This window comes from Geotrypetes seraphini, chromosome 7, assembly GCF_902459505.1.
Source record: "Geotrypetes seraphini chromosome 7, aGeoSer1.1, whole genome shotgun sequence".
Lineage (NCBI taxonomy): Eukaryota > Metazoa > Chordata > Amphibia > Gymnophiona > Dermophiidae > Geotrypetes > Geotrypetes seraphini.
Genome location: NC_047090.1, coordinates 12523507 through 12536192, shown reverse-complemented (window position 1 = coordinate 12536192; position 12686 = coordinate 12523507). Strand labels below are relative to the sequence as shown.

The 12686-nt window shown below is 42.0% G+C and overlaps 1 protein-coding gene across 2 annotated transcripts in view; it reads left to right on the top strand.

Moving 5' to 3' along the window:
- POLR3B (RNA polymerase III subunit B) overlaps positions 1–12686 on the top strand; it is a 184536-nt gene that overhangs the window by 116836 nt on the left and 55014 nt on the right. For both annotated transcript variants that reach the window (XM_033952054.1, XM_033952053.1), the window contains 2 exons: positions 551–625; positions 10982–11080. In XM_033952054.1, coding sequence (XP_033807945.1) covers positions 551–625; positions 10982–11080 — 174 coding nt within the window. The remainder of the gene's footprint in view (positions 1–550; positions 626–10981; positions 11081–12686) is intronic.

The following is a 12686-nucleotide window of genomic DNA, read 5'->3' as shown; positions in this document are numbered from 1 at the left end:
GCTGTTTCGCAGCCTTCTACTGCCAATTTCCTCTGCTGCGTCTGTCTCAGATGATGTCATCAGAGACGCGGCAGAGGAAATCGGCAGTAGAAGGCCGCGAAGCAGAGTGTTTATAGTGCTGCCTACGCCGCTAGAGCTGGGAGGTTTGTGGAGGGCCAACGGCCGGAGCGGGGCTGCTGTCCACCACTCAGTTGCTGCCACTGGTGCTGCCTACGCCGCTGGAGCCGGGAGGTTTGGAGAGAGCACAGTCGCGCGCCTTCAGCCACCACATGCGCCTCCAGCCCCTGCAAGCGCCGTGAGGTGTCAAATAGAATACTGCCACAGAAGCACACCTCACGGCGCCAGGAATCACGAATGTCCAAGAGCGCATGCGCACTCTAGGGTTTTATTATTATAGATTGGGAATGTCCACTGCTTTTTTCCTAGTATATGTTTAATTCTTGGGATCTTCTGACCTGGATTGGCCACTGTTCGGTCTGTCCCAGTATAGCAAATGTTATGTTCTTATGTTCCATGGAGAAATGTTTTCTCAGTGTTTTTGTTCCCCCAGGCCTTATATAATTGTGAAGAATCAGAGGCCCGCAGTTACAAACAAACATATAGAAGAACTTTCTCAAGGATACAGGTATGAGTACCCAGACTGGGATTTATCTTTTTCCTAGTTCTCACGGTCTTACTGTTGGGCAAGTTAGATAAATAAATAAAATAAAATAAGGATCTTTTTTATTTATTGTATTAACCTGTAGGCGATAATATAATTATGCAGTTATAATATATATAATATATAATTATGTAAAATAATGAAACATGAACAGATTAAGCAATCATTGTGAACATAGAGCAGTAATGAATCTGGCTCCAGTACTGCGGACTCTGCAGTAATTTTTAATCTGTAGAATTTGCAGCAATAATGATGCCCCAGAAATATTCTTTCTCTGCATGTAAGACACAAAAAAGCCTTAGATTGTAATTCCACTGGAGATGGAGAAAATACCACCATATAATATCTGTAAACTGCTTTGATTGTACCACAGAAAGGTAATGCATCAAAGCCATGACCTTTTACCCTATCCCTATTAACAGTGAGGAAAAAGTTAATATTTTGAAGAACATGGGTGATTTTTACCCATCAAGGGTGGGCAATAATTTAATTCCCCAGTCAGAGGATAAAAGGAAAGGTTTCTGGCAGAAGCAGAAGACTACCGTATTTTCATGCATATAACGCGCGCGTTATACGCGTTTTTACCTACCGCGCATACCCCTCGCGCGTTATATGCGTGAGCGCGGTATACAAAAGTTTTTAAACATAGTTCCCACCCCGCCCGACGCCCGATTCACCCCCCCAGCAGGACCGCTCGCACGCGCTCCCACCCGCACCCGCATCCACGATCGGAGCAAGAGGGAGCCCAAGCCCTCTTGCCCGGCCGACTCCCCGACGTCCGATACATCCCCCCCCCCCCGGCAGGACCACTCGCACCTCCACCCCGAAGGACCGCCGACTTCCCGACAATATCAGGCCAGAAGGGAGCCCAAACCCTCCTGGCCACGGCGACCCCCTAACCCCACCCCGCACTACATTACGGGCAGGAGAGATCCCAGGCCCTCCTGCCCTCGACGCAAACACCCCTCCCCCCAACGACTGCCCCCCCCCCCCAAGAACCTCCGACCGCCCCCCCAGCCGACCCGCGACCCCCTTGGCGACCCCCACGACCCCCCACCCCCCTTCCCCGTACCTTTGGTAGTTGGCCGGACAGACGGGAGCCAAACCCGCCTGTCCGGCAGGCAGCCAACGAAGGAATGAGGCCGGATTGGCCCATCCGTCCTAAAGCTCCGCCTACTGGTGGGGCCTAAGGCGCGTGGGCCAATCAGAATAGGCCCTGGAGCCTTAGGTCCCACCTGGGGGCGCGGCCTGAGGCACATGGTCGGGTTGGGCCCATGTGCCTCAGGCCACGCCCCCAGGTGGGACCTAAGGCTCCAGGGCCTATTCTGATTGGCCCACGCGCCTTAGGCCCCACCAGTAGGCGGAGCTTTAGGACGGATGGGCCAATCCGGCCTCATTCCTTCGTTGGCTGCCTGCCGGACAGGCGGGTTTGGCTCCCGTCTGTCCGGCCAACTACCAAAGGTACGGGGAAGGGGGGTGGGGGGGGTCGTGGGGGTCGGCCAGGGGGGGCGGTCGGAGGTTCTTGGGGGGGGCAGTCGTTGGGGGGGGAGGGGGGTTTGCGTCGAGGGCAGGAGGGCCTGGGATCCCTCCTGCCGTAATGTAGTGCGGGGTGGGGTTAGGGGGTCGCCGTGGCCAGGAGGGTTTGGGCTCCCTCCTGGCCCGATATTGTTGGGGAGTCGGCGGTCCTTCGGGGTGGGGGTGCGAGTGGTCCTGCCGGGGGAGGGATGTATCGGACGTCGAGGGGGGCATCAGGCTTTCAGGATGGGGACAGACCTTCAAGGGGGGACAGGACTTCAAGGGGGGACAGTGCACGGAAAGTCAGGGGGGGTGAACGGAGAGTCGGGACAGCGCACGGAAAGTCAGGGCGGGCGAAAGGAGCGTCGGGCATCATGCGCGGTATACCCGTGAGCGCGGTATACAAAAGTTTTTGTACATATCATCGTGATTTCTGCGCGCTATACCCGTGTGCGCGTTTTACACGGGTGCGCGTTATTTGCGTGAAAATACGGTAAATCCTTATAAACTTGGCTACCATACAAGACCAAGTGTCCAAACTGGAACTATTGGAGAATTATCATAAGGATCTCAAGCGCTCACAGCTAAAAGCTCGATTTATTTTTCAAGCTAATAACCAAAAGGTGAGCTATCATTGGTCCCATAAATTCTCCTATTTTAAATTCTTCTTTTTTATCTACAAACTTTTTATATATAAATATATTTTTTTATAAAGTGTAATATAAATCCTATTTTGCTTCATACACGTTGCATTACGATACTTCTTCAGTGTACTGGTTTTGGTTAATAAATAGCACTCTCTCATTCAAGATTGTATTTAAAGAGTACTTAGCTTCATGACGACGGAAGATCTCCGTTTCGCTCATTATTTTTTATATATAAGAGCTTCATCAGGAAAAACACCAGCATTACCGCATCTTTGCTTAAGTTAACCGAATAATAAAGTTAACATGCAGAAAGACTGCAAATCACAGAGGCACAAATACCGACAGGCACTTTGTGCCTCTGTGATTTGCAGTCTTTAACTTTATTATTCGGTTAACTTAAGCAAAGATGCGGTAATGCTGGTGTTTTTCCTGATGAAGCTCTTATATATAAAAAATAATGAGCGAAACGGAGATCTTCCGTCGTCATGAAGCTAAGTACTCTTTAAATACAATCTTGAATGAGAGAGTGCTATTTATTAACCAAAACCAGTACACTGAAGAAGTATCGTAATGCAACGTGTATGAAGCAAAATAGGATTTATATTACACTTTATAAAAAAATATATTTATATATAAAAAGTTTGTAGATAAAAAAGAAGAATTTAAAATAGGAGAATTTATGGGACCAATGATAGCTCACCTTTTGGTTATTAGCTTGAAAAATAAATCGAGCTTTTAGCTGTGAGCGCTTGAGATCCTTATGATAATTCTCCAATAGTTCCAGTTTGGACACTTGGTCTTGTATGGTAGCCAAGTTTATAAGGATTTAGTGTGTTTCACATATTTTTGAGGATTTTTAAGAAGCAGAAGACTAACATGTTACTGTGGTGGGTTGTGCAGTTTTTTCTAATCAGATATCCATATATTTAAGTCAGTGCACATATCTTCTAATTGACATCCTCAATTCATTCAAGAAGCAAAACGATATAGTAGTATGTTTCACTTAGCTGCAACAGGGAATGATGAGATCCTGAGAACAAAATCAATTTACAATTATCATTTGGTTCATTAATTCAGCTCTTACAACTTACTCATGATATACTTCAGTCACACTCTCGAGTGTGTCATGAGAATGTTGTATGTATTCTTTTACCGTTTTCCCTTTTGTTTCTAGTTTATACTTTAGCATTTTAGTTAGAGTTTGTGCCCCCTCCCCTTAAAATTTTTTTTTTTTTATCTTTGTACAAAGGTTTTTCACTTCTTAGGGTTAATCAAATGTATATCAAATGTAATAAACTTGAAGCTCCTATTTCCTACTGACCATACCACTCCCTGTACAGCCTAACATCCTTCTAACTTTGTCACCTTTTCAACCTATTGGCCATCTATCGTAGCCAAGTCCTGCTCCTCTTTCGTGTCGCCTTCCACTCAACCAGTTCCTGACTGAGGGCATTCAGTTTATTTTATTTTTTATTTCTATTCCTCCCATCAACTAGGTGGATTACAAGTGAACGTGCATAAAATGAGACTTACAAAAATACAAATTCAACTAAAATACAGACTCAATAAAAATAAATTAGATGCATGTATGGAAGACTGTCAAAGGCTTTGCTAAAATCTAAATACACCACATCTAGCACACTCCCTCTATCCAGTTCTCTGGTCACTCGGTCAAAGAAATTAATCAGATTTGTCTGACAAGACCTGCCTGTAGTGATTTTGTGTTGCCTCAGGTCTAATAATAATAAACTTTATTTTTGATAACTGCCATACCATGAGTTCTAGGCAGTTTACATCAAGAAAAGCTGGGCAGTCAGCGAATCATATAAATACATTACATAGATATATCATAAATACAATGTTAAAACGGTTAAGATATAAATTTATCAAGCAAGCGGCAAATTCTTATGTTCTTAAGATAAGATTGAGCAATTCCATTCATTTACTTACCACAGAACTCAGACTTACCGACCTTCGCTACCACTTTCACTTTTGTGGAGAGGGATCACATCTGCCCTTCTCCCGAATCTAGAAAAGCATTGAAAAGGTCAGTCAGTGGAGCCACCAGAACTTCCCTAAATTTGGCCCCATTGCTTTGTCCCACGAACACAATCCTCTGAAAATCGATCAGAGTCTACCACACCTCCAACACTATTTGCATTTGTCTTCTACGGTCATAAGAACATAAGAAACGCCTTCACCGGATCAGACCGAGGTCCATCTTGTCCGGCGATCCGCGCACGCGGTGGCCCATTTAGGTTCTCCTTTTTGGAGACCCGGATTTTCCGTATCCCTCAATATGATTTACAAGAAGGTGTGCATCCAACTTGCGCTTGAAACCCAGAACAGTAGTCTCCACCACAACCTCCTCCAGGAGAGCATTCCAAGCGCCAACCACTCGCTGTGAGAAACAGAACTTCCTGACGTTTGTCCTGAACCTGCTGCCACTCAGTTTCAGGCTGTGACCCCCGTGTCCGTGTCACTTCCGAAAATGTTAACAATGCTGCTTCCTGGTCTATTTTATCAAATCCTTTTAATATTTTAAAAGTCTCTATCAAATCCCCTCGCAGTCTTCTCTTCTCGAGGGTGAACAGTCCCAGTTTTCTGAGACGTTCTTTGTAGCTCAAATTCTCCATACCTTTGACTAGTTTCGTGGCTCCTCTGCACCCTCTCCAGCAGAGTTATATCCTTCTTAAGGTATGGAAACCAGTGTTGGACACAGTATTCCAAGTGCGGTCTGACCATTGCTCTGTAAAGTGGCATTATGACCTCTTCCGATCTACTCGTGATCCCCTTCTTAATCATGCCCAACATCCTGTTTCCTTTCTTCGCCGCCGCTGCGCATTGAGCCGAAGGCTTTAGGGTTCTGTCAATCAGTACCCCCAAATCCCTTTCTTGTTCGCATTTGGCTAATGTCACCCCTGACATCTTATACTCATGTTCTTTGTTTTTCTTTCCTAGATGCATCACCTTGCATTTGTCTATGTTAAAATTCATCTGCCACTTTTTCGCCCAAGTTTCCAACTGGTTTAGATCCTTTTGAAGTTCCTCACAGTCCCGTAGAGAACCAACCGCCCGACATAGTTTTGTATCATCTGCAAACTTTATTATATTGCATGTTGTTTCCTCTTCCAGGTCATTTATAAAAACATTAAACAAGATAGGCCCACTATTTGCATTTGTCTTCTACGGTCCTCCTCCCAGCGCTTCAGCTGTGAACATAGAACAGAAATATTTGTTAAGCAATTCAGCCTTATCTTTATCAGCTTTTACATATTTCTCCTCTTCCTTTTGAGTCTCATAATGCCACTTTTTGCACTTCTTTCTATCACTAATATATCTAAAAAAGTCTTTGTCTCCCTGTTTTACCATGTTGGCTATTTTGCATCTTTGCTTTCCTGACTACTCAACCAGCTTCTTAACTTTTCCAGATATTTTAGCCTGTTTTGCTCTTTCTGCAATGTTTTGTAATTTATGAAAGCTAACCTCTTTTTCCTTACCTTTTCAGCTGTTACTTTCGAGAACCAAAGTGTCCTTTTTTTCTCTTACTTTCTTACTTTACATAAGAACATAACATAAGAATAGCCTTACTGGGTCAGACCAATTGTCTATCAAGCCCAGTAAGGGCCCAGCTCATTCTCACGGTGGCCAATCCAGGTCACTAATACCTGGCCAAAACCCAAGGAGTAGCAATAGTCCATGCTACCGATCCAGGGCAAGCAGTGGCTTCCCCCATGTCTTTCTCAATAATAGACTATGGACTTTTCCTCCAGGAACTTGTCCAAACCTTTCTTAAAACCAGCTACGCTATCCGCTCTTACCACAACCTCTGGCAACACATTCCACAGCTTAACTATTCTCTGATTGAAAAATAATTTCTTCCTATTGGTTTTAAAAGTATTTCCCTGTAACTTCGAGTGTCCCCTAGTCTTTGTAATTTTTGAAGGAGTGAAAAATCGATCCACTTGTACCCGTTCTACTCCACTCAGGATTTTGTAGACTTCAGTCATATCTCCCCTCAGCCGTCTCTTTTTCAAGTGGAAGAGCCCTAATCGTTTTAGTCTTTCCTCATACGACAGGAGTTCCATCCCCTTTTAAAGCCTATAACCTTTACTTTCAAATGAGCTTTCTCTACACCTGTCTTAATATTAAACCACACCATGCAGTGATCACTGGATGTTGGATGATCATCCACTGCAACATCAGAAACACTTTCCCCGTTTGTAAGCACTAAGTTCAGTATGGTCCCATCTGCAAGGATTCTATTACCAACTGCTAGAACAGTTCACCTTGTAAATCCAGGATCTCCCTTCTTCTAGATGACTCCAGTCAACATCTGGCATGTTGAAATCGCCTATTAGTAGTACTTCACCTTTTACTGTTATATTCTGAATGTCTACTATTAAATCTTTGTCAATTCTTCTGTCTGTGAAGGAGGCCTGTATATTACATTTTCCATTCCCTCTTTCCAGATTGACCCACAGTGCTTCTTCCTTACCCTGCAAATCCTGCAATTGTGTGGCTTTAATATGATCTACAACATATAACGCCATCCCCTCTTTTTCTTCTTACTCTGTCTTTCCTGAACAGATTATAGCACAGTATAACTATATCCCAGTCAAGGTTCTCTGTGAACCACGTCTCTGTGATTGCCACTAAATCCAACTCAACCTCTTCCATCACAGCCTCTAGATCTAGAAGATTTTAGGGACTGAAGTAGTTTCTACATGTAGGGGGGTAGGTGTGGGGTGCTAATTTGGGGGAATTTATGGAGTGCTGCATACATTACAGAGGGAGGGAATTTATGGGGCATTATCATTGTGTATAGGGTAGTTTTTGTTTAGTGGGTGGTTTGGGGGGGGATAGTTTGTAGATGTTGGGGGCAGTCGCAAGTGGGTAGATTTTAGGCTGTGGCAGCATTTTGGAGGGGTGAGGCAGTTTCTAGGGGTTATATGAGAGTTTGGAAAAGTTAGGAAATCCACCTTTTAATAGCCTTGTCCTGTTCTCTTAGTTGTTAGGCTTCTATGCTGAATAATCTGGAATGCCTTTTCTCATAGAAATGCAGAGGGCCATTTCCCCCAGTCCGATTTGGCCCATTTTCAAACTCAGTGTATAATTTTTGCACATGCCAAATTTCATCCCATCTTGTTAAATTTTCAGAGTTATTTTGTCCCAGATGGACAGACAGAAAGATGTTTAAGCATTCTCAAACCCTTTTGTGTAATTCTTTCCAACTTCTGTTGTGTTGGAAAGAATTAAAAAAAAAAAAAAAGAAAATCATTGATCACAGAGATAGATAACAGCTTAAAGAGAATGTCAGCATGGGTTTATCAAAAACATCTCTTGCATTACCAATTAGATTTTATTGCAGGGTGAATAGTGGAGTGCTACACTGATATTTTAATCTATTCATAAAAGGAAAGGGAGGTGAGGTGATCATTTTCACATCACACAAAATTATTCAAAGTTGATAAAAGGGGGATGGAATACCTCCCTTATATATATATATATATATATATATATATATATAAAACCTGAATGGTGTAAGGCTGTTCAGCTGGGAAAAGAGATGACAGAGATGAGGCAGAATAGAAATTCACAAAAGCATGAGTGGGGTTAAATAGGGAGCAGTGCTTTGACCTTTCAAACAGCATTAATGCGATAAGACACTCCCTGATTTATCAACTGGCAGATTGAAAGCAAGTCGTGCTATTTTTTTAACCAGTACGTAATTAAGCTGTGAAATTTTGCTTCTAGAAAATGGCTCCGAAGTCAGAACTGCTTCTTCCATAGAAATACAGAGAGCCATTTTGGGGGGAAACTTATTTCTCTGGTGCTGCATTTTCAAACTGTTTCTCTTCACTGGTTTTCCCCCCATTTCTTTATTAAATCAATTTATATTCCTCTCTGTTGCCAAGTTCTAGGCAGATTACGTTGAGGTACATACATAATAAAAACACATAACAAATCAAATCATCACCTGACTCTTACTATACCATCAGCTTTAATCCCATTCCATTCCATTTTTAGATGTCTTGCCCAGTCAAATATTCTCAGCACCATTATAATTGTATAATTCTTTAAACTTCCATTGGTTTAGAAAGAGTAAAGTATAAGGATTACTTTAATGAATGTGATTTTTAATTTTTAGGCAAAGTTTATTTTATGTTCAAAATAAAGAATCCCTTATAAGGGATCGTGGGAAACTGAGAGAGGTGCTGGGATGTAACACAAGTATAGAAAGTTAACCAGGTAATAAGTATAGAAACCCAATCAGGTCGTGCATGTGCAAGACTTCGATGGGAAGATAGGACTTCAATGAGAAACCAAGGTGGCAAGGGAGCCCATTCTGGTGATTCAGACAGGTCGTGACCTGTTTGGGCCGCCGCGGGAGCGGACTGCTGGGCAGGATGGACCTATGGTCTGACCCGGCGGAGGCACTGCTTATGTTCTTATGTAAGAAACCCAAACTATTAAAACCAAATACAAAGTTGGTGTAATACACTAAAATAATATAATTTATTAATAATTTAAACACTTTATTGATTTCATTCCTATCATCCAAACACTCAAGACACATACATGTACACAAAGTAAACAGGCAGCCAAAGGGGTTCACAGGCAGCGAAAATTGACCCTTCCATCTCCAAACTGCTGATCAAAACAACAGACATTAAAGTGTTCCGAAAAGAAATAAAAACACTTCTATTCAAAAAACACTTCCCATCATTCTAACCTCCATCTTATTAGCACATGCATACTCCCTCGTGAATACCTCCCCTATAGTAACACCTAGTGAACTCTTCAAACTATATCACCAATATATATTCTGAAACCTAAATAAGCAATCACCATCGGTAACTAGAAAACTTCTTCCTTCAACGTTATGTAACTATCTTCTGTAACCTGAATATGTTGTTATTCTCTACCGTAACCTGTAATATACTCACTTCTTTGATATGGAATTCTCCTGGAAATGTCCAGATATCTTCTAATTTGTAATCCGTCTAGAACCGCAAGGCACAGGCGGAATATAAATCACTAATGTAATGTTCACTCTGTTCATAGGATAAATGTTCAAAAGATCACTTAGCTTGAGGAAGGACAAGAAGACTGGTTGCCTTTTAGGCCAATATTGTGGAACGTCTTCTGAGTTTGCTTTTGCACTATACTGAAATACTGTTGCTCTTTTATTGGATTCACAACTGCACTTCAGCACTTGGTTTTGCCTTGAACTCGGATTTAACTTGGATTTGCCTCACTTAAAACTTTGAGATGGTGGGGTGCTCACCTGCTGCATTGGTTTCATCGGATTTTCAAGCTAAGTGTTATTTTGAACATTTATCCTATGAACAGAGTGAACCCCTTTGGCTGCCTTTTGTAGTTGCACTGATATATGTTTTTTAGTTTATTGTTTGTTTAGTTTGTGTACATGTATGTGTTTTGAGTGTTTGGATGATAGGAATGAACATAAGAAATGCCTCTGCTGGGTCAGACCCGAGGTCCATCGTGCCCAGCAGTCCGCTCACGCGGTGGCCCAACAGGTCCAGGACCTGTGCAATAATCTTCTATCTATACCCCTCTATCCCCTTTTCCAGTAGGAATTTGTCTAATCCTTTCTTGAACCCCGGTACCGTACTCTGCCCAATTACGTCCTCTGGAAGCACATTCCAGGTGTCTACCACACGTTGGGTAAAAAAAGAACTTCCTAGTATTTGTTTTGAATCTGTCTCCTATCAACTTTTCCGAATGCCCTCTTGTTCTTTTATTTTTTGAAAGTTTGAAGAGTCTGTCCCTCTCTACTCTCTCTATGCCCTTCATAATCTTATAAGTCTCTATCACATCCCCTCTAAGTCTCCTCTTCTCCAGGGAAAAGGGACCCAGCTTCTCCAATCTCTCAGCATATGAAATCAATAAAGTGTTTAAATTATTAATAAATTATATTATTTTAGAGTATTACACCAACTTTGTATTTGGTTCTAATAGTTTGGGTTTCTTATAAGGGATTCTTTATTTTGAACATATTAGTTATCGTTGAATTCTTTTTTGTTCTTAATTTTTTCTCTCAGTTTTGTTTGAAAGTTTATTTTATGACAAGGAATTGCTGAATCTGAAGATTTGAAGCAAAGGTTGTAACTGCATCTGTCTTTCTTCTCAGGAACTTTGAAGATTTCTTGCACGAGAGCTTGGTTGAATATTTAGATGTGAATGAGGAAAACGATTGTAACATCACACTATATGAACATATGATTAATAAGTAAGTGTGGTTTTATGGACACTGGATAGGATTTGGGTATGAGGCTTTGTACAAATGCTTGGGACAGATTTGAAGAGGGATATGTATACAAGTATAACAGAGCTCCAGTCTTAATATTTCCTGAAAAATCTAAGAATATATTTAGTAACACTACGGGCTCCTTTTACAAAAGTGTATTAGGGCCTTAACACGCGAAATAGCGCACGCTAAAATGTCGCACGAGTTGGCCGCTACCGCCTCCTCTTGAGCAGGCGGTAGTTTTTCGAGTAGCACGTGCTAATCCGGTGCTTGCGCTAAAAACGCTATTTCTCTGACAAACAGAAGGACCCCCATGATTCGGTCTCATCAACACAGAAGGTCATTCCAGAATCCTCTAGGAGAGCATCTCCAGACCACCAAATAATGGCACTTCAAGGATCAATATGATCCATCTAGCCTGCCCAGTAGGGTTGCTATGGGTTCTTATGTGATGTGCAAAATTTATTTCACAGCTCTTTTGAGCTGAGGCACTTCATTAGAGAAACATAGAAATATGATGGCAGATAAAGGCCAAATGGCCCATCTAGTCTGCCCATCCGCAGTAACCATTATCTCTTCCTCTCTCCGAGAGATCCCACGTGCCTATCCCAGGCCCTCTTGAATTCAGACACAGTCTCTGTTTCCACCACCTCTTCCGGGAGACTGTTCCACGCATCTACCACCCTTTCTGTAAAAACATATTTCCTCAGATTACCCTGGAGCCTATCACCTCTTAACTTCATCCTATGCCCTCTCATTGCAGAGTTTCCTTTCAAATGAAAAAGACTCGATTCATGTGCATTTACATTACATAGGTATTTAAACGTCTCTATCATATCTCCACTCTCCCGCCTTTCCTCCAAAGTATACAGATTGAGATCTTTAAGTCTATCGCATACGCCTTATCACGAAGACAGACTACATACCATTTTAGCAGCCTTCCTCTGGACTGATTCCATCCTCTTTATATCTTTTTGAAGGTGCGGCCTTTTTCCTATTGGCAATACCTCTCCCTAACATCCTTCTAGCTTTTGCCGTCACCATTTCAACCTGTTTGGTCACCTTAAGATCATTCAACTCAATCAAAATAATAACCTAAGTTAAACTCCTATCATAAGGCCAACACACAACTCCAGAATGACCAAAGCTCAATGCATAGAGATGAAGACTAAATTTCTCCAGTGCCCAAGGTTCACAGCCAGAACTAATCTTGGTTGCTAAACTGTTAGCTGAGCTATCATCGAATAAAATCTTATTTTCTCTAAGAGCTTGTTGTGTTTATATTATATGTGTAACATATTATGGACTGTTACTCATATTAATGATACATTATTTAACCCTTTCAGGACCAAGGGACATATTTGTCCCATAACTTTAAAATCCTATCAATTTTGATTGGGATAGTCTACAGTTCTAAATTTGATATGTACGGATTCCATATGATACTGCCTTTATGTAAACAAACTGGTTCCGACATTCATTCATTAGCGTCGTTGCCAGATTGACGAGAAGATTCACTTGCCACACTGTCCATAAGCCAGAAGTTTGATTTTTTTTAAAAAAAAAAATAATGATATTTCACAAAAAA